The sequence below is a fragment of the Danaus plexippus genome, chromosome 14, assembly GCF_018135715.1.
Source record: "Danaus plexippus chromosome 14, MEX_DaPlex, whole genome shotgun sequence".
NCBI classification, from domain to species: Eukaryota; Metazoa; Arthropoda; class Insecta; order Lepidoptera; family Nymphalidae; genus Danaus; species Danaus plexippus.
Genome location: NC_083546.1, coordinates 494,747 through 518,121, shown reverse-complemented (window position 1 = coordinate 518,121; position 23,375 = coordinate 494,747). Strand labels below are relative to the sequence as shown.

General features: G+C 32.3%; 1 protein-coding gene across 1 annotated transcript in view; it reads left to right on the top strand.

Annotated features, from left to right (window-relative positions):
• LOC116769710 (uncharacterized) overlaps window positions 1–23,375 on the top strand; it is an 88,050-nt gene that overhangs the window by 13,119 nt on the left and 51,556 nt on the right. The window contains exon 2 of the mRNA XM_032660890.2: window positions 10,684–11,082. Within this exon, the coding sequence (XP_032516781.2) occupies window positions 10,718–11,082 (365 nt within the window). The 5' untranslated portion in view covers window positions 10,684–10,717. The remainder of the gene's footprint in view (window positions 1–10,683; window positions 11,083–23,375) is intronic.

Sequence of the window (23,375 nt, the reverse complement as noted above, 5' to 3'; positions counted from 1 at the left end):
CGAAATCCAAACGTTTTTTTTTTCTACAATGAAAGTTGTTATATAAAAATGTAAATCAGTCAAGTGCACAGTTGTTTTAAATCCGACCACACTATTGCATTGTCTGGCTTCCTTGTGCCGTTATATAAAGTATAGTCCACCGTACTCAGATATAACGTTGGCAAAAATCCCTTTCAAAATCGAATTCATTCTATGAATACCGCTCTAGTTATTTGTAAAGGACGTTGTCGTGGCGAGTTATAAATTAATAACGTTGTTATCCTTGTAGGGGTTGGGGGTTGTTCGTAACTGATAATAGTTTAGATAAGGGCGTAATTTTGGGGGTAGGATAGCGGTTTAATGCTCCCACCACCGTCCTCTCAAACTGTGACCGACCGCAAAATTTTGCGAAATTACTAGTTTCGTAGAAATTCTCTCTTATATAACTAGTGAATAGTTAAAACTGTCTGGTTGCAATATTATAATGAAATAACATTAATAATTTCGTATTAATAGCTTAAATTCGCTCAACCGACTATCTTTTACATGAATTGATTAAACATTATACTATAGAAGTACTTGGATTAATTAAGATGCAGCGTAGTGTATACAGCAAAAAGTAGTTCACAAGAAAAACATATACGAGGTTTGCTAGCTCCGACCAGCGTTAGTTGAACTCTGAAGACATGAGATTGTTACTTTTATTACTATATATAGTAGCAGCAAAGTTTGTGTTTTCATAAAATTTATATACCTCAGCCAAAAATAATATTTTGCCAAAAATACGTTGACCTTTACCTGGGGTCAATGACTCCTTACGTATTGTATTCTTGTTCGGTGTATTTGACGGCCACATAATATAAATTTTGTGAGTAAATCGAATATTCATCCCAATTTTTGATAGAAAACTCCGAGAGCTAATCTCGTCTTCCTCTTGACCGCACTAATATTAAAGTTCCGAACTTGTTTAGAGGACCCTTTATTTGGGATCAACTTTATCAGAACATCTTATTTGATGAATGACAATTCCATGTGACATTTGCATGTGCTTCAGAGGTTTTTGGTTGTGAAACGTCCAAAATATAATTCAATTAGAGTTTAAAATATAGCTTGTTATAGCAAGTATTCTAGAAAGTTAGTGTTTATAGAAACAAATAAAGAAGTCGCTGAGACAACTCCGCTTTGATACTGGAAATAGAATTGGTCGAACAAACAGAGATCTTGAAATATGAGAGGAAAGTTATCAAAGAAATGTTTGATCTAAGTTTGTAGCTCTGAGTAGACATAAGAAATGTTTTAAATCCTTTATGATCACTATGTTAATACGTGCAGCGTAAATTTTACATCCCTTTTCAACGGGATCCTGCAACGGACGTGTTTGATTTAACACAGTCAAAGTTTTTCTGTAAGATATTATGTAATGTGAACTGTATAAGAAGTTTATTAAATTATTTGATAATAAACATAACTCTGACACACATATAATCCCTCAATGTGTGTGCTGTCACTAAATGTCAAACCTAATGACATTTATATGTGGTATATATGAGCCTACTATTATCTCAGAATAATCTTTACATTCTGTGGAAAGTTTAGCTTCTTAATTCCACTATTGGTAACTACAAATAATTTTATATTTCATATGTCTACATTGAAAAGCGAACATAGATATATAATTCATTATCATTGTCGGTTTTTATATATATTTTTAATTCCCAATAGAATCTGTCAATACGTCGCTTCGACAAAGGAGCGGGGGATTATGGGCGCTGCTGACAGATGGAATTCAGACCAATTTTAGATATTATTTGCCGATTCCACGGGAAATATATTAAAAAGTAATAAGCCAACACGCTTCAGTATTTTATTTATATGTGACGTTTATTACAGTTTTATTGGTTTCTTTATGCCAGTTACGAGAACAGATATTTTTGTGTGTTTTAATTACTAAATTGAGATGCTTTTTTTTAATAAAAATAATATTTAAACGATATTTTTAAATAGTAGACAAAAGTTATACCATCACTGTCAGAATTTAATAGATCACTAGACTGCGGGGCGGCTGGTCGAAAAAAAAAATTGATAGCAAATTCTGCGGCCCACTCGACTCAACATCATTGGTATTCCCGCGGACTAGCAATATCCGCTCATGTGCACAACCTTACTTCACGCGATTAATTCCTATGTCATACAGTTACTAGCCTTACAATGATTTTATCTTAATGGAAGTTTAGACATCCGAGTTAGTATTGAATAATGTTTGCATCGCTATTCTATTGTAAGGTATGTAAATAACAAAAAAACATGTTAATCTTTTTACGTAAAATAAGTGTTGCTATTTACAATGATATAAAACTGTTTGTTGGGAAAATCGGAATAATGAGAAATATAAGTAGAAAAAAGGTATGGGTAAGTAGAATGATAAATCTCAAGGAACGGAGCGAGACAGCAAGGCTTAGTACCAAAAGAGACCATGACGTGGTATCCTGAAAGTCACAGACTCGAATCCCGGTTGTCTCCACGAATTTGTCATTCCCTCAATATTAAAACAAAAATTCTTGGTATTTATTACCCATAAAAATTCTCTGACAGCAAAAATTGTTATGCTGTATATATTTCTGTCAAATATATTAAAACTGATAAATAGCTGTTATTACTGAAAACAAATATTTTTTTGCGAGCTTTAAGCTTTTACATGTTTTATCCGGTTCTAAAAATACAACATGGATGCTTTCAAACATTCATACATATTAGAACAGCTGCTCTGCTCAAAGAAGAAAAAAAACCTCTCAATCTATTTCAGTAACTTCTAAATATAATTCTGTGTACGATTTCCCTAGCACGACGTTAGTTTTCATTTTTACTTAAAATAGTGAAAAAAAAGCTTTAGAGGACTCATTTATTTGTTGCTTTGAAGTTATATTTTAACTATAAACTTATTAATTATTACAACGATATTTATTGTCTGTGAGTTTTTTTTTTGTAAAAACAATATCGCGAGTCACGGCATCACTGAAATCAGGTCTGCGACTAAGTGGTTGGCATTTGAGTGGTCTAATTTTGGGGTTGTTCCATTAGGGATGTATTATTAAAGGTGGAGGAAGGTTAGAGGGGAAAGGTCATAGACCCACTTCCATCACTCATACGGAACACAAACGTCTTCAGCTTTGGGTTAAGCGATTTATGATTCGGATCGCCTTTTCACGTGTCACATATTTTATCCTGATGTTTTGGAGATTTTTAATAACACCTTTCATTGTCTGAACTTATTTGGTTTCAATTTGCTCATCCGATTTTGGGTATTGAGATAAAACGATCTACATATGTTATATCAATATGTAACAAAATCATTATTAATCTACATTATTGTACTTTGAATGTAATTCTTTTTTTGACAGCTTTTACAACTTAAAGTACAGCCTCTATATAAAATATACACGATTTTGATGTGTCAATACTCGCTGTGTTAAAACTTTAACACGCCCACTCCTATAACAGTTTAGATGCCGCTCACTAATTGATTTTTGAAATTTAATGTACGTGTTTTATAATATTGTTTAGCTTAATTAAACTAACCTTGTATAGATTACGTAATGCGAGATATTTTTGCGTTAGAATTTTTTTTGACGAATACATTTGCTCACTCATTCATCGTTCAAGAACCTTCTTTATTAGCTAAATATGAAAGGTACATACAGCTGTCTATGGTATTGAAGATTTTATTGAAGATTTATCCAAAAATATCAGCGATCCGACACAGAGACAGTATAACTAACGTGTATAAAGGCTTATACTATGTTGTGTTCTAAGCTTTAGGGGTCTACATTCATAACCTTATAGCTTCAGCTGCAGGTGGTGTGAATGTTGACTTGTTAGAAAACAAGAAAATTCTTCAATAAGAAAATAACCCTTTCTTTTGTTACTTGCTGAACCTTTTAATATGATTAACATTTATGAATTAACTACTTGGCAGTCCCTGTATCGAAAACATATATATTTTTAATAATTGTAACTCAAAATCTAAATAAACTACTTGAATTCTTAGTATAGATTTCAAATCATCCCAAAGAATGTGACGTTTTCTATCAACAAGTTCATTATTTACCTTACTCAGTCATAAAGACACTGGGAACTCGTTTTCAAGGTAATTTTTGCTCCTGCATCAGAACTTTACATTTGCTCAACAAAACAATAGTTTTACGTAAACGTTGAGGGAACGTATCCATTTTTCCTAGCATAACTAACAAACAAGCTGGTAACGTAGAATTTTCCCGTGTGGGAAATACACAGCGACTGTTTACCTTCACGATATACAACCACTGCAAATATTCATTGAGACTTTTCTTTATATTATTGAAATTAACGTGAAATTTTTGTATCGGAATCTCGTTCTTATTGTTGAAAATTTTCCATCTCATGTAATTTTTAATTTGCGTCTATTTTTAAGATTTAATTTCTTGTCTAATGTAGACCATGCTATATTCATTTATTTAAAGAATTTTGATTTTTTTTTTCATCTAAATCCTAACTAGTGCTAGTTTTGAATACTAAAGAAATTTTTAAATTATGTTTTATACAGGAGCTTAAGAAGTCTGCTCGACGGAAATGTACTTGGATGATTCAGGATGATTTCCTTTCTATATATCACAGCCCTTCAAAAGATCTTCAGATATGTTGTTTATTTAAAGAGCAGGCGATAAAAGCAACAAATATGAAGTAACATTCAACAAACAAACAAAAATATTAATTTTTTAATTATGTAGTCTATCCAAAGACATGACAGGAGATCCCTCAGGTAAACTAAAGTTCTGAATTAAAATTCTAATGTAAATTGCGTTAGTAGTTATCTAAATAGCGAATCACTGAAATAAAATGTTATGTACTTTAATATATAGACATTTGAAACAAAGTGAAGTCTTCCAAGTGACAGTCAAACGTCTCGTCGTCCGTTAAGGCGATTGTACTTAAAATCTCTCGTTTCCCATCGAAAGCTGTTTACTAAGGATGTTAGTTAGGCTGTGTAAGGTTGCGATGCGGTTTAGGGTTACACTCGCTGGTTATGGCGAGTCCAAGGTTGGAGGATCCGCGTCTTGTTTTCATTCATTAGTGATGAAGGATCGTATTATTTTACATTTCAAACAGCTATATATGATTTATATAATAAATTTGTTTACTTAAATAATAAGGCTTCCTTTGCTGTTGTTTAATAAACAATTTATAGTCAATTATTTTGATTAGCCAGACTTTTGAGTGTATATTATTATATACTTTCAGTTAAACTACATTCGAGACCGTCCGTCTATTTTAAAACCAGACAACATTGAATCACTAACAACGAGTGTCCTAACTCCCAGACTAGACGTCTGAGATCACAATTTGTAGTGAATAATCTATTGCAAATATATTTATAATACCTAAATTGTTAGTTGTATACCTTTTGAAAAGACTATAAATATGAAAAGATCAGATAAATAATTGTAACTTATGTCTTAGATTATCAGAATGTTGGTGAACACTTGCAGCACAATTAGCACACAATAAGCCTAAACGAAGTTTTCATTAATTCTTACGCATAACACAATCATTGTATACCTGATTGATATGTTAGGATGCTATTAAGAATGTTCTGGAAGTATTCGTTGTCATTAGAAATAAGTTCGCTTCGCGGAATGTCCAATTAAGATTAAATGTTCTTAAGAATGAATGTTATAAAAACGGAGTTGTCCTCATAAAATTCTTCGCCACCGAAACCTTGTTACAATTTACGATGATGCAAAAATATATTTTACGCGCCATATAAGGTTTTATATCTTAATTTTGTATATATTTTATGACAAACGAACATATACATGCTGTGTGCTATGTACATGTATAGTTTTTGCTAACGAATCAGATATTAAATAAAAAATTCGGCTGTTATCCAAAGAGTAATCATAAAAGTTGCACGAGTAAAAAGCTTTGCAGTAGTGAACTCGGGGTAAAACGCAACACTGAATTAAGCCGTTATGCTTACCCCAAGTTGGCATCACCCTATACCCTATAGTATTTGACTTATTCGCACAATATAGCGTCAATGTAGATTGTAGGTCATTGAATGACAAACGGAAGACGGCTCGTATGCAGTGTGGATGCAAACTTGTTTTAAGCAAAATCATTAATTTATTAGCGCGTTTTAAATCTCGCTCGTACGGAAAAAATCGGAATGAATAAACACAAACAGCTCTTATATAAACATCGCTGCGCTTATATTATGCTATTAAAGTATACAAGTATTATATAATGCTTATTTACTTCAACAATGATTGCGAATTAATAAGCGGTGTGATAAAAACGCAAACCACTTTCGTTTTCATCGGCGACCACTTTCTACGTTCCGTAGTCGCCGGTAGTGACATTTATTTGTTGTGTTTGAGTCAAAGGAAATCAATCACAGCCGCAAGATATCATAATAGTGTTGTTTCATTACGGTTTCTTGTTTGTGAAAAAATTGTGGAAATCAAGTGACAACGTATGCTTTTGCAAACGTATTAGATCCGGTTTTTACGATAAACTATTTAGATTCACGAATAAGGCTATAGGTGTCATTTGCACGTTAAAAATACCAAATATAAAAAAAAGAATTATATAGTACGTATGCGTACATAAAGAGAAGAGATTTTTGTAAGGTCAATGTGTTTTTAAATCTCGGGATGTTTCCAAATTGCCAAAAATGGCGCGACCATTATCTTGAGGATATCTTTAAGCGCTGTTGTATCAATGAGATCAAGGCTCGCTATTGTTCGACAATTCTTCTTTAAAGAAGTTTAATCAGGAGATTCTTTATGCCAAAACACGTTTTAAATAAATTTATATATAATAGATTGTCCGATTACTTGTTTGTTTGCTGACAATTATTTAATATGTGCAGTTAATGGTGGACGTCTCAAAACTAATTATGATAACGGTACCCTAAAACTAATATATTCCTTTAAAGTTATCACAGCATTAACGGAATAATCCAGAAACTATTTTAGACTATTAAGTTTAACCCGTTAAGTTGCCAAATTTGTAACAATGCAGCCAACATCAAGTTTAAGCTCGGCTTGTTGGTATTTAGTCAGAAATCTCGTTTTATTATATCAACACACATTTAATCACACACAGACAAATGACAGGACTTCAGGGGAAAACGCCAACGAAATGGCAATGTTGTAATAAAAATAAAAGAAAATCAATTAACGTTTATAATTAAAAGTTAAAATAAAGGTTCGGTGAAGAAATACGTTTTCTATAAATAAAAAAAATATTGTTTTTATAAAGTGGGGGTGGGTCTGTTGTGTAATAAGTTATAATTTATTCTTAGTCTTTATATTTAAAGGTAAAACAATATCCTTAAGATTCAACAGTACCTTGAATGATCTGTTCAATATTTATTGTTTGTGGTAGAAGTCAGTTAGATGGGCCCCCTTAAACGTACACCTGGGTCGTAGGTCCCAGGCACTGTTGAAGCTCCTCTCCCTGCAACGACGGACCCGGCACCCGCGCGGTGAATCCATGGAACGCTGAGAAAATTCGTCTCAAAATTTTGTTTTTGATTCTTTTTCATGACCACCAAACTATTGTTTTATTATACTGACAATTCATGCGCTTTATATATTGTTACAAGCCAACACACATGGTATGTTATGTGTCACTAATAAAATGCTTCATGAATTTAGAATTCTTTTCTAAAAGTTTCATACCACAAGTTTCCGTCGTCACACTAAATACGGAACGTCTACCGTTTCTCACTTAATAACCTACGTTAATACTACACACGAAGACGTATATATGAAAACTGTTAACTCTGTGTGAAGTGTGATAATTCAAACTTTGGTACAGATACAAATTCTCCCAGATAGCATTCACAGCGTCTTAGAACTGAGAGTACTACATCCAACTCACTTCCTCTTCGCTAATATGAATTCGTTACCTAAATATCTATCCACTGATTAAGGAAAGTTAAATTATATCAATTGTTAACCGCAACAAATTCCATTCACGTATACTAGTCAGCGAATCATGCTTTTGTTTCGTTACAGTAAACAGTATTCCATTGATGAATATTATATTATTCCGCAGATATCAGTACACGAGTGACTCTGTAAACTATCTGTTTTGCTTTCGAACATGCAAACTTATGGTAAGAATTAAATGCAATACCAACCGCATGACAAACAACGATTGTACTATAAGGATATATATATATATATATATATATATATATATATATATGTGTGTGTGTATTAACTATGAAAACCCACAAGATCCACAAACATACGCTCGGTCAATACAGTTACGTCTGACTTCCCTTGTTTACCATCAATGCTACACTAGTTATAGGACTTACGTACAGAAATACGGATTTTGAATTATTGAATTAAAATATTCAGTTTAAATTACGTTCCAAAACATTGTTTATTATTATCTAATTGAATTTATACATAAAAGGAATAATGGCTTAGATAAGCACACGTTTTTCTCAATATTTAACGTAGAGTTATAAAAGAATTATACAAAATAAGAAAACATAAATAGTTGGAAGTTTTAAAACCTCAAGCGACTGTCCGTCGCCGAAGACGCTATCGAATTAATCCACGAAAGTCATTAAAGTTATTTTCAACTACAGTTATTCATAGGATACCGTATTTCATATCTATCTATACACAAACATGATACCCTATTGATGATAACGACATATCAAGCACGTGAGTTTGTTCATAATAATACAATAGTGTACAAACTACAAACCAACATGCCGTGATTGGGGACGTTCAATAGTACAAATACTATCAAGTAAATACGCGGTGTATGCTATGTCTAGTAATAATAAGGGAGATCCTATAGTAAATCTCACACACACAAACAAAACAGTACGTTGTAATTCGTACAATGCGATAATTCATAGCACACCAAGAACCGCTGTGTTAGAGACAGAGATGATTTAATATATTCCTTGATAATAGTCAAAGGACGTGAGATTTAAAACCATTGAGATACGAACATGGTTATCCGAGATTACTTCGAATATTTATGTACATAGCATGCATGGATGCATGGATTCATGAATGCAAAGTCGCATGAATGGTTGTTTATATGTATGCAAGCACGTGTTAGTAACTGGAAGGAGCTTCAATGTTGCTATAGTCGCTAGCCACTGCCCGCCCAGAAAGTTCATATTTTCTTTATTAACACCTACCCCCGCAAACATTATTTGGGATTATGTACTTTAAAGATAGCTCATACATAATTTCTACGTCACATAGAAAATTCCTATCAAATTAATTGGAATGTGTAGTTGCTGTATTTTAAAAACGACAATTTTTGATGGTTGACTCCACTGGAACAACCCTTGTGGGTAGAGTTTCGCAAAATCCTTTCTTACCTGACTTGACTGGTGGAAGGAATATTCCTACCAAATTTCAAGCCTCTACGCCTTATAGTCTAAGGGATAACGTGTCAATATATTTTAGTCATTATATCCTTCCTTGCTATTGCACATACCGCTATCCTGTAAATTCTTCTCGGGTTTCACAAAGCTTTAGATACCAACATCAATAAATTCGTTCATTGTCGGAATCGTTTTGATTGCGCTGGCTTTAAACCGATACATCGGTGTCATCCAGAGAAAAATCAATTTTAATGTTAGAGATTTAAGAACTTTAATGGCTTAATCGGTATCTATTGGTACATGCCGAAACTCGGAGTACAATAGACGGGTCAGTACCCGACCACCTGTTTTTGGTGTATTGTGGTACTCCTTCCATCCTATCATTAGGTATATCTGTCTTTGTCTCACACTTATCTACAGCCATATCCATATGTATATATGTCCAAATCTGAGCGTACAACTGTTGTGTTGAAGCTATAAATACATATATATCTATTACAAATGGATCTGTGATAGTTGTACTTTAAAATTTTACTTGACGTATATACTTTATTACAGCCAATCGATAATTTTGAACGTTTCGTTGCATGATATATTTTTCAAAGCATCCGCTGATTATTAATTCCTTCATTATAATCTTTAGAAACTGCGACATCAAACGTCTCAGAGATCGGTAAGAAAATATGATAAAAACAGCAATATATCTGCGTGTCTCAAAGCGACCTCTACTTCTTAATAAGCGTACTTTCCGTTTTATCACTCAAGAATGACAATGAAAATGCTCCCGAAAATACCATAATCCACGCCTTATCCAGCACGCCTGTACAAATGCCAGGCTCAAATGCCAGCCATTCGTATTCGGCCCCGCATTCCAATGGTTATGTATTGGGAGTTTTTTTTAAGCAATTTAGACATGGCCGCTATGTTTTTTGCGGGCAGTTTTAATCGAAGTTGCTATTTTAAAGCCAACAAGGCTTTCATTTCCTCTTTTCTTTGAGTTGCTACAGATTACGTCAGACTGTTACGATATTGTTGTTTGTTTTACAAAGATATTGGACATTGAAGTATTCTACATTGTGATGTCTAGATGGGATTTTAATTGTTACAAGTCATTATTATAAATTTTATATAAAAACCTAAAATTATATTTGCCTAAACTACGTGTTGTTTGATGGTTATACTACTCCATTACTGTATATAATATTTGATCCTAATCTATCAAAATATTAAAGATAAATTATACGCAGATCCAAATATAATTTACACTCTTTTAAAGGTGGTATGTTTTTTTACAGATAACCTCTACGATGGTTCAATGATGTGAAAGCAATGCTGCTCCAGCAGGTGTCGTCGTCGCCTGGTCCCAGCGGCACGGCCAGCCCCAAACTCCCCCCAAGTCCACGTCCGAATCCCAGCCCCAACTTTGGCTCACGGTTCGCCAGTCCAAGTTTGAGTGATGAAGCTTCAAGTTCCAATTGCCAAAGACTTGGCTGTAATAGCCCAAAACTTGGAACGAACAGCCCAAGGTTGGGTGCCAGCCCTAAATATGGAAGCCCCAGGCTGGGAAGCGATAGTCCAAGATATGAAGGGAAGGGGGCTCTGGAAGATGAAGTGGCTTTAGAGAGACTTCAGACAGAATTGAAGACAGGGTGGACAGTCCACACAGGGAGAGATGGCCGGTTGTATTATTGCAAGTAAGTTGATACTTGACATTTATAATTAATTCTTTGTTAAATATAGATAATAAAGATTGGTAGTCGCAATGTTTATTTGAAGCGAGGTTCCTAACAGCAGAGCAAACAAAGCACAGGTACGCAGGAAGTGGACAATATAGAGGAATGAATTTGTTCCGTTTCTTTGCAATTACTGCAATTTAGTGCAATCGTCGGAGGAACTCGCTAGTTCGGTGAGCGTTAGGGTGTTTGTTATACGAGTATACCACTTATAAAACATAACTTTTTATAACACAATAAAAGAAATCCAACAAATCTCCATTTAAAATGTCAACATAGAGATTTTGTCCGACAATTTTGTTATACTCAAATTGTATTTGTTATGAAATGAATTGCAATTTAATTTGAACAGTAGTGACTTTCGTATATATATTTTAGAGACAACATCGTGAGAAACGACCCGTTCCTAACACAATCCAGAAACAATCACAAATGACATCATGTTTATTAAAATGTAGTAACGCGATGCAAAGATGGCCGATACAATCGTGAGGAGGTCGCTCCATTGTTAACGACGCGTCCCATAAAAATGTATATATTTTTTTTTATTATAAATGAAAAGAATGAAATCGGAAACTAGGAAACATGTTAAGGATTTCGTGAACATTTTGAATGGTAAAGTCTATATTTCATATTATGTAAAATACAAAAATTATACGACGAAAAGTCCTGAATGCGAATCTAACCTCTCTATGCGCGCGTATCGCAGGCGGCATGTTCCGTTGCGCTGTATCGTCAGGAGCTTTGTGTGGAAGCAATCAAGCAAAAACATTTTTGCTATGAACAGACGAGACAGTCGGTTACCGTACTATTATAAGCGCATTGATCACAAACAAGTCCCCGCTACAATAATTTTCAGCTGGTTCCAATAGGGTTGGCGGTTGTGTGTTGTAGTGTTTCTTTAAACAAAATTAACACGTTTTTATTAAATGTCTGGTTTAACTACACATAAAGACTACACTAACAAACATAAATACATGCCAGAAGCATTATGCTAATGTTTTTTTTAATAATAATAAAATAATGTAATCACAATTTCCCATACGCTTTTTAATTACTCATCCACACTGTTTAGCATTTCATATTCAATCAGAGCTTATCTAATTAAGTTTAACATTCCAATGAGAATCGTTTTATTTTGTTTAAAGATCCAAAGTTCTGTTAATGTGGCAGCCTTGATGGCTAACCGCTCAGGAAGCGTCATTCCTTCCCGGCTTCATCAGATAGATTGAATAAAGACAATGTAGAATCCGCTTATGAATTATCTTCAGTCACGCCTCATGCTGCAGAGCATTACTTGTAATATTCTCCAGTTCAATCCCGTTCCGTTCTACATGAATAATATCAACTTATATTTATCCCATGCTCCTGCGTGTCATAATGGTTAATACAGCCAACGAATTCAATTCAGTCATAACTTATATAAACACTCAATGATTCTTTAGTCAAATTCGTCTTCGTATGATAGTAAATTTTTTTGTTAACATGCTTCAGGCACGCGTTTTAAGTATGAATCAAATTAGCGTGTTTGATTTAAAGTTGTGTGTAACATGAATACTTCTATAATAACAGATACATCATCTTTCTGTTCCTTGTTTCAGTATAATTCTTTACAGTAATGGTCATTGTGAGTCCGCATGTGCTCGGTTTGAGACACAAAGCGCTCTCGTTATAACATAATGAGTCTTTTCAATCATTAAACCGGAACTGAGACTTAGGTTACGTTATGTATAATCTATATTATATATTATTTTGATTGCAATTTTTCCGTTTTCAAGCCTCTTAATAGGTTAAACGAACCTTTCTGTCACATTAAACACTTGTTACCTACTTTGTTTTTATCTATATCGTAGTTTAAATGTCTGTAATCCATTTTTTTCAATTTTATTCTTTTTTTTTCTTAAGCACATACTAAACTTAAAAAACAATATTTTTGGAAAGCAGTAACGTTTTTTATCATTTTGCTTGAAACATTTCCGTCTTCTCGTGATCACGGTTGCAGAAAGGGTAATCAGAAATTGAGTCAAATGGATAATGATATGAAACGCGAATGATATATATATATATATATATATATGTACGAGTATATACACATTTTAAGGTAACTAAAATAAATAAAGTCATATAAAGTTTACCTGACTATTTAACTTTACTTTACCTTGTGATTGTATAAGCGTGTAAATCTTAGGGGAATTGCGAAGCACGGAATTCGTAACTTGTTTTTCTGACTTTACGTGATTATGGGAGTTTTTGGCATGAAAATATTTGTGTCAACTTGTAGTTAGCGAAGTAAGATGGAAACTTTTAAGCTTATATCCAAACAGTGGGTCATACGAAAATAATGTTCCAAGTCCGTGGAGATGAAGCAGATATGAATCGACTTGTTGTAGATGATAGAGAGATATTTCACAGCTTATATCTTATACTGGGACGCTTTGAAAGTTAACATTATTTATACAAAATAAAGACGAATTAAAAGCTCCTTTCTTTATGAAGTCCGTCTTATAGAGTCATGTCATAAATATTACAATTGTAATGAGATCTAAGATTTTCGCGAGTTTTATTCATTTAAATGAAACTAGTATTTTTCGGATAAACTACGCGTGATTTATTTTTGTAAAAAACTACATACTCCCGACGATTCGGTTACTTTTCAGCAACCGTGATCACGGGCAGGCGAGCACATCTCGTAGTAGTAGTTTATCCGAAAAAAACTAGTTTCTTTTAAATGAAATTGTATATAGCTAAGTTTATTTCAGCTATTTATAGAAGTTACTGATTACAATGTAGACGTCGAAGGTCCTTGAAGGATCCGTTACATGACATGTGTCAAGAAATACTATTCAACACTCGTATTAACTTACGTGATATACTTAGATATTTATAAATAATAAGGCTTATTAATACTTACTACGTGTTATTGTTGAAATAACGTATTAGGCTCGCACGGAAACTTTATTCTATAAGTTTGTTAGGCTCATATTATAGCGTAACTTTTGAAACAAAAGTTATGCTATTATATTGTTTATGACTAGACATATTATGCTAATCGTCGAATGTGATTTAAGAGATCGGGAGCGTAATGTTTGTGTAAGCTGTGAAGTATCGTTTTAAATATGATGCCAGATGCCTTATTTTGTATTTATGAAAGAGGTTATTCGTAATTTAACATGTAGGCATTTAATTCGTTAAGTCTTAGCATTAATTAAACCATATTAACTGAAATGAAAAGGCTTTGAAATATTATTTCTACAAAGTTATAATTCTAAATTAAAAATAACCGTCCCCGGCCTTCCGTCCTTCTATCCTTTGGGAGCTGATTTCTTGGAAATATTCTTGTTGTCTATGAAGAAGGATTGCTGGGAGACATCTGTTGGTACCTGATAGATAAAATTTCGTATAAAATATTAATAAGGTAATAATATTATTCAATATTTTGTATGGATTTAACATGATTAGTTTTAACATTTCCTATAAATAGAAAAGATCAAAGTTAGATTACTTTCGTATATTTAAATGACATATCCAAGAAAGGCTCTAGGCGAGGCGAGTTCATTCGTGTAAATAAATAAGGGACACTTTTATGATTCATCCGGAACAATGGAAATATATTAATATCCTTAAAAAGTAATATAACGAATCAGTATTCCTCGCGGTCCTTCGCACGTGAGGCGTCACATATGAGGTAATTCCTGAACACGATGTTCTAAACCCAGCGACACTTTATTAGGCTTTCATTTCTAAAAGTAATATCACAAAAACCTGACTTAATTTTAAGGACTTTATAATATTTTATCGCGGTTTCTTTGACGGTTGAAGATAAAATTTCTTTAAAGATGATCTTCAAAAATTATATGTAAAAACATAAAAGATGCTTTTATTTTGTAACATAAAAAGTTAAAGGCATCACTTAAGTATAAAATAGTGATAAAACCTTACACGCGATTCACGCGGCCTTCAAAGTTTGAGTGAAATTAGGAGCGGTGAGCTACTAAGAGTCTGCGTGGTAAAAAATAACTGAGGTTTCGACGTTTTTAATTACAAATCTACGATGAAACGTTAATTATAAGTAGAGATTAATACAGGAATGTCACAGTATAATCTGACGGTTGAGGAGCGTTGTAAGGCGATGATTTATATCAAACAAATTTCATTAAATTGAGAAAGAAAATTGTTAAGAACGCTAATTAGAAAAAAAATTGTTGGTAAAGAACCGCCGCAAGGAACCTGGCAAGAAGAAACCTCAACGACATTTGTCCATCCGTTTGCGAGGCACGACGCCATAGTTAGCCAGTCATACGCACACGCACAAACACAGATAAATTGTCTTTGCTAAAATAGCGCTGTATATTCTCTGATTTACGACAAATATATCAAAAAATTACGCTACACGAGTTGTATTAAAATAACCGTATTTTACAGGTGAAGAAGATATCTATGAATGTTGGTAGAAAAAACAAACAGATTTATAACTTAACAAATAAAAGTGTAATTATAAAGCAATGAACAGTCTCATTCTGAGAACAAAACTCCGCACATTGTTAGGTGTAAACAAAGAAGATGCTTGCTTCACGTGTTGCGTAAGACACTTGTCTTCCGCGAGTGTCCACTGCCACACGACGAACGCACGGATTTTCTAACATTATGGATACGAGCGTTCGTATTGATGAAGCTTTTCTATATTTAATGTAAATTTTTTACCGAAATTTAATATCGTTTTTATGGAGACACGTTATATTTTTTTTGTATAACGAGTGATACAGACGACAATATGATGATATTTTTAAGACAGACACATTAGCCTAGACTAGGTCACTGACAAAAATAGTGCTTTTCCACTTTCATAAGAATATTGTATATAGTGATGTATACAGTCAGTTTTCTTTTTCATAATATTTTTTAATAATATATATAAAAAAGTTCCGATGATATAATAATTCGTGTTCATAAAAAGTAGACGAACAGAGTTTTAAAACTATTAATGAATAAACTTTGACAATCAAGTTTTCAGTTTTTATTATAAAAAAGCTAAGGGAAAAGATAAGGGAAAAGATAAGGGAAAAGATAAGGGAAGTTAGTACTCTATAAATATTTTTTTTATTAATATCATCTTTATATATTGTTATAGCAAAATTTCTAAAATAATATAGATCAGGAGTTATTTGTATAAAGTTATGATTAATTATATTTTACCATAGAGATTTTGTAAGAAACTAGGTCTCCACAGAAGTATTTTCCAAAATTTATCTTAAGCTGTCACATTAAGTTAATAAAACTTTTATAATTTAAGTAAGAAACATAATGAGATCTAAGGCTTTCGCGAGTTTTATTCATTTAAATGAAACTAATATATTTCGGAAATACTGCGCGAATTTTATTGTTTTAAAACTACATAATCCCGACGTTTCGGTTACTTTTCAGCAACCGTGATCACGGGCAGACGAGATGTGAATCTGAAATGATGTGCAGATGTGGAATGATGTATATCCGAAATATATTAGTTTCATTTAAATTAAATAAGAAACAGTTTTGAAAACGATAACAGATAATCTTTTGTACTGCACTTCAATGACATATATATCAGTTCGTGACGTTCGTGTACATGGGAACGCACCCGACTTTTGCCATGTTTTGATTTATGTTCTGGAATTTAGTGAATGTATTTCGACGGTACACGAAGCTTCCTTTTCTGGGGACTTCGGAAGCGATCGTAAAAAATACGTATTTATTAAGATTGTGTTAGACTAGCTTAAGACGTGGGTACGGACAATATTATTTGGTCGTCTTATCCTCTCACTGAATGGCTTAGCGATGATTTTTTGTTATTACAGTATCAGCCTTAAAAAAGCGTTCTCTTAATGAGGTATTGTTATTTCATTGTTTGTTAAAATAATTATTGCGCCTCCTTTGTTTTGCGCCGGCATTTGTTTTGTTCTGTTTTCGTGTTTATTCGGTTTATTTCTCCGTATCAGTGTATGACACTGACCCCTAAACGGCTGGAACGATTGGAATAATTTTTTGTTGAAGTTGGGTGGAGCTCCAGATGGTTTAAATTCACAAATCAGCTCGGCAGATGGCGCTGCAGTAAGTATCTATGTTATTTAAAATGAAAAGGCTGCGACGAAGGTTACTATATGTGTTATTTTAAAACACTATACATCTATTTCTGGCCGCAATTATGTTGTGAGCGCGGACGGATTCGCGGGCGATAACTAGTATTTCATAAAATCCGACGAATTGTCTGTATTATTATATGTAATTTTAAAAACTATCCCGAAAGTTATAAATGCAAGAGTATGTAACGATGATAATAAAGAAACAGTTGGGTCTCAAAAGCGTAAAATAATTAACTGATTTATATGAACTTTGCCGTAATGTAGGTTTCATTTAAGAATAACACGTTAACTTAAATTTAAAAAAATCTTAAATAGACGATGGCTCCTTATATAAAGATTCATCAAAGAAAAAGTATCCGTAGTGTTGTAATTAGTTGAACCTTATATTCTTATTTTTTAGTTACTATATAGTGAACTAGATGGCGTTGTTATTATAAAAATTAAATCCTTAGTGGTGCTTGTAATATTTTGTAATGTTGAATTATATGGTTAAATTGATTATTAGTAATTTAACACTTTAATTTGGCTTTATTCCTGGGTTTTCTTGGACTTGGACTCGCGTGTTACACTCATATAAGATGTTAACATAGGCACATCTCTTGTAAATAAGGAATCACATTAAAACTATCGTATTTTTTTTATTATCAGGGAATGAGATCAGTTTGAATATTTAAGTGAAATTAAATTTTTATTTTGTAATTAATTAAAAACTGATCCGAAGACTTATGAAGCATCTTCGTACTGGAGACGTTATTTATCATTTAAATGTCTTCTAAACAAATGTTGAAGTAGTTTTTTGTTCGCGTATTCATAAATTTCTTGCAATAGCGACATCCGCTTAGTTGTGTGATTGAATAAAGTTAGATTAAGTTGAGAATTTTAAACGCTCTCCGAGAATAATCTCCATCTCTTGCAAAACTTTAATTATTATGTTAATAATATTTCAGGATCGTATGAACCTTTTTTTATTAAAAAGATAACTATATACTGAGAAGATAATTATATAATAAATCTTTTAATCCAAGCGAATCATCACGTAATTTCCAAATACTTTTCACTTGAGTATTATTTTCTGTGGTTTTTGTATAAACTAAAATATTTTTATAAGTAAAAATTTACGTTTTGAATATCCTGATTATGGCAAGATTTTGAAGAAATATCGATAACTTTCATATGTAGTTATCGTTTTAACTGGTAACGAGGTCCAAACTCCACAACCTAGATGTTATAATCCTTATCGTATTCTCATTTACATAATATTTTTTATATCTATCTATGAGTTGAGGGTTGTAAGCACTAATCACTACTTGAATATTAGCTATAAACCAAGATTCAGTCTAACGCGGAGACATAGTTTTTTAAGGAATGAAAACATATTCTCTAAGCTTAAAAACTTTCGACTGTCAAAGTAATCAACTTATTGCTATTAATTTTAAAAAACTTGTATTGATTTTTTTTTATTATCTGCGGATTATTTAGTGTATAATTATATTATTAACAGTGTCTTTTCTTGTTCAGTTCAGCTTATCTGGATGTTTAATTTGTTGAAACCTAGTTATATTTTAATCAAGCTATGGGTCTCCAAAAATATCATCCTCAGAGACAATATCGTGGTCAAGACTCTCCTTTGAACGATCATCAGATATTGCTGATGCCAACGTTGTATGCTGACACTATCTTTATTTGCATAATCTTCATAAAATTGATTATTGAAATAAATAATCTTAACTATATATATACATTATTACCTGGTATTTTATATTACTTTACTTGAATCTGTAAGATTAATATCTTATTTATATATCTTTTACGACCGATCTCGTCCAGGCTAACTGACTCGTTATATATTAGAAGACTAAAATCCACCTTAAAAGACTAAAAGACCAAGAGTTGGATGAAAATTGGTTCAATAACGTTATTGTGCCACAGAATAAAACAAAGGCAATAAAAATGAACGCTGTACAATGCATGATCTTATCGCTAAAAAGCGATCTCTAACAGGCAAACCGTATTTACAATACACTCCATAACTTGCAACATCCGTTGCTATGTGGATGTACTGGCGATTATTAACGCTGACCCACGAAACATGCGCCTAGATTAAGTAGAAGTGAGCAGAAAATAAATTGTCTGAAATTAAGATCTCTCTAAAGCAGGTCTCCGAAGTGGTTATGCTGGACATTGCTTAGTCGAACCCTAAAAAGACTCCACTGGCGTTGCACGTTGAGCACAAAAAAAACATTTTATGCTTAAGTTAAACAGTGTGATAATTATCTTAACATAACAGAGAGGATGAGAATCTTGGTTTATATAAAGAAATCGGTTAACAGAAGTTGCGTTCTTATTTGCTATTTTTAAACTGTTAAATGTATTTAAACTATGTGATTTCCACAACAGTATTATTTTATGTAGCATGAAATTTGGCGGCGAAATAAAACAACGTGTCGGCCATCTTTATTTTTCGTTTGGTCATTATTCTTTGTGACTCCGTCCCTGAGGGCTATAGTCTGTAAGACGTGGGGCGAGCCTTTTGAAATCGTGTCAAATATAGAAAAAATATAACTTTAGATAATACATATATTATGATTTAGTTTATCACAATATATATGAAATGTATTTTTTTAATAGTATTGACACAGTATCATTAAATAAATAATACAATCGAACTAAATAGATTGCAAATGTCGAGAACAAGTGAACTTTTCAGAATGGAATGCCTTTGTGAAAGGTTAAATGGGTGTTGGCCAGTATGGAAACTGACTGTGCTCCAAGTTATTATATTAAGTTACGAAGGAAAGGAAATGTTTGTTGTTATTAAATAATTTATATGACTATGAAGGTTTTATTGTCCTTATCCTGCATTCCAGATTTCATCTGGTCTTATTACGCGTGTATTTGTATTTCATTGCTTAAAAAAAAAAGGGTGCGTTATATTTTTTAACATCAGCTATCAATCAGAAGTTCGATAAGAAATTTGAAATATATTTTTTAAGTCATATGTAATGAGTATGTTACTGTTTCTATCCAGGGACTATTCCTTTTTTTTACGTAATTCGTTCGACATGTACCTCCTGTAGGACAAATATCAATGGTCCCTTTTTCCATTTGAGTTGATATTATCGCTGTAGAACATAAATCTTTGAGGAATATCATATCAGATACTTCAAGAGACTTCAAGAGATCAAATCGCCGAAGAGCATATTGACTACAAAGCTACTTTTTATGAAGATATGTTATTTACAGATATTACTTATTTATTTCATAAAGTACAATATAATAAAGTCGTCTTGTATTGTAATAAGAAAAATCTTAAAAGAATATACATTGAGATTAAATTTAAATGAATAATAATATTAAATATTAAATCATAAAAAAAACATGAAGTTCTGTGGTCTGTTGGGACTTAAAAAACGTAATTTTAAATCAATAAAGTAACTTAACTATGACCTTATACTAAGCATAATAAAAGTTTACAAACAAATAATTTATAAATAAACTATGAACTAAATCAGTATTATCGATTCAACATTTATAATTAGCCAGGTAACCAGGTATAGATGCAAAACCGCAGGGCCACGGCCGCCTCGTTGTTAACAGTACGTGCGAATTAGCCAATATTGGTTATAGCCGTTTCGTCTACATAGATATGGTTTAGCCCAGCCGTGGTTTGTATTCATTAGCCAGATGACCAATGCTATACATTTCGTGACACACAGACTTGACGGATGTCTAATTTATTAAATAGATTTTATATTTCAATATACACATATGTATATAGACATATACACACGTGTGTGTTTCCACGGAACCTTCGCATTCTTATAAAAAGGCAACGTTCTATCATTTTGAATAAATTAAAAAGGTATCTTATATATTTCGATATTGTGAATAATAATAATAACCTGTCTATTTCTCTAGTTATAAAAATCTATATAAACTATACATATATACACCGTCACTATTCCTACACACACACACACACACACACATATATATATATAAATATCAAGGAAAAAATGATGTCTTTCGACGGTTCACTTCAGAAAGCGAAATGAGTATGCAAAAATCCTTAGAACTATTCGTTTTTTGTTTGTATTGTAAGTAAGATAAATATCAAAGTTTATTCAAAGATATTTTTTATTATCGAGTAAACACGAATTTAACGTCGCAAAACCAGAGCCTTTATCAAATTTTATGTTTTGAAAGAAACGCTGTAGTTGTTAAATGTAAGTTGTAAAAGCCCTTGGAAATTCATTAATATAGGGCCATAATAAAATTTGGCTGCCATCTCTGATAAAATCTGAACAATAAACCGCGGGAGAGGATAAGAAAATGATTTGTTACAATAATTCCAACTTATATTTCCTCGGGCAATCTATCATTCCAATAAAATAGAAATTTCTAATAAATTGTCTGTACACATAGCTTTTGTAACATACTTCTTGATTTACTTTCAAACAATAAAATTTTGGTTATTAAAATAAATCATACACAATTAAAAATATAAATTAAAACGTGTTCTGTTCAACTAATTATATTTTTTCCACGAATCTTTTGCATTCACATTTATCGTATAAAATTTAAAAGTTTCGGATTGTCCATCGTTAATTTTATTCATTTAACGTAAATGTATGTATTATTTTAAATATCAAAAGCTGTCAATTTTTCATTAGTAATCCGTAGTAACAAAACGTTTCTAAATGTGATGAGCTTTTAAAGATTCTCTGTAAACACGTCTGTACTAGATGGAGTTGTTGAGTCTGTGGGACACGACGCAAGAGTGCAGCGTATTCATTACTATCGTTTGATCGTTGTTTAAAGCAACCGCGGATTTAAATTAATTTGATAATCGATAAAAATAGAACATCCATTAATTTATTTTAAATATAATGTAATTTAGTAATAATTATACGTAATCTTATTTTAGCTAGAGGTTGATGAATCTACTAATAAAGATATGTTGGTTAAAATATTTGATATTATCTTTCTTTGTCATACTTTTTATTTTTCATTATTCCTTTCATTATAATTAAAACCAAATGTTTAATGTATTTACTTTATTACATCGGTAAAATCTGTTATTACCAATTAAAATTACGATTTCGATGAAACTAATATTTTCGGATCACGGGCAGACAAGATGTGATCACGTCGAAACGTCGGGAGTGTGTAGTTTTTAAAAATAATAAAATACGTGTAGTAATCCGGCAATATTAGTTTCGTTTAAACGAATGCCCGCGAAAGTCTAAGATATCATTATATTACACCATCGGTTACCTCCGCCTCTCGTGACTTGTGCCACACGTTAACTGTTACAGAGTTTTAAGTCCCCTTAACTAATTTTCGTGACGAGCGCGGATTAATTGAATTTTGTGGAACACCACGCCGACTTGTTTTATGTTTTATACCATAGGTTGTTAGCGAGTGTAAATTTGGGGAAATTAAAAGTGCTTTATTAAATAAGAGCTTCTCCGCTTTTTCGTAATTGTTCTGAATTGAGTGTGAGTGCTGTCTTAAGAGTTACACACATCTGATACATGTATTTTTATGTGTATTATGAATGTATGAGGATCTGGCATCGAATTTGTTGGATGCTTTCATGAATTTAATGATGAATACGCAACAAGTAACTTGTTTGTTGCTTGTTTACAATATATATGTAAATTAAAATAATATCCTCACAAATATATGATAATTGTAACAAGTAGATTCGTAGTTCTAATTTACATTATTCGTAATTAATTTAAATATATCTTTAAAGATAGTTTTAAGTTCGTTGTGCTTTTAATCGAGCTGCTAATATTCGTACAGTTAAGTCTTTTTAAGGCGACGGGAAGTGGTCGCATATTCGAATCTCGCTCGTTGATTTTTTCATTTAAATTTTTCTAAGTTAAATCCTAATTTTGTCTAGTGTTATTCAGTTAAACTGTGTTTTCTGTAAATCGTAGTAAATTTCCTTGAATTTAGTGAAATAATTTCAAAGGATCTCTAAACATTATCTCGCCGCTCGTCTCCGACATCCCCCGGGTTAATTACATTATAAGATCATTCTTTTTGATTACCTAAACTCTCCGGTTAAGAAAACCTTTGTTTTATAAGTGACTTGCTCGAATTATGTGGATTTAGTTCGTGTATAAA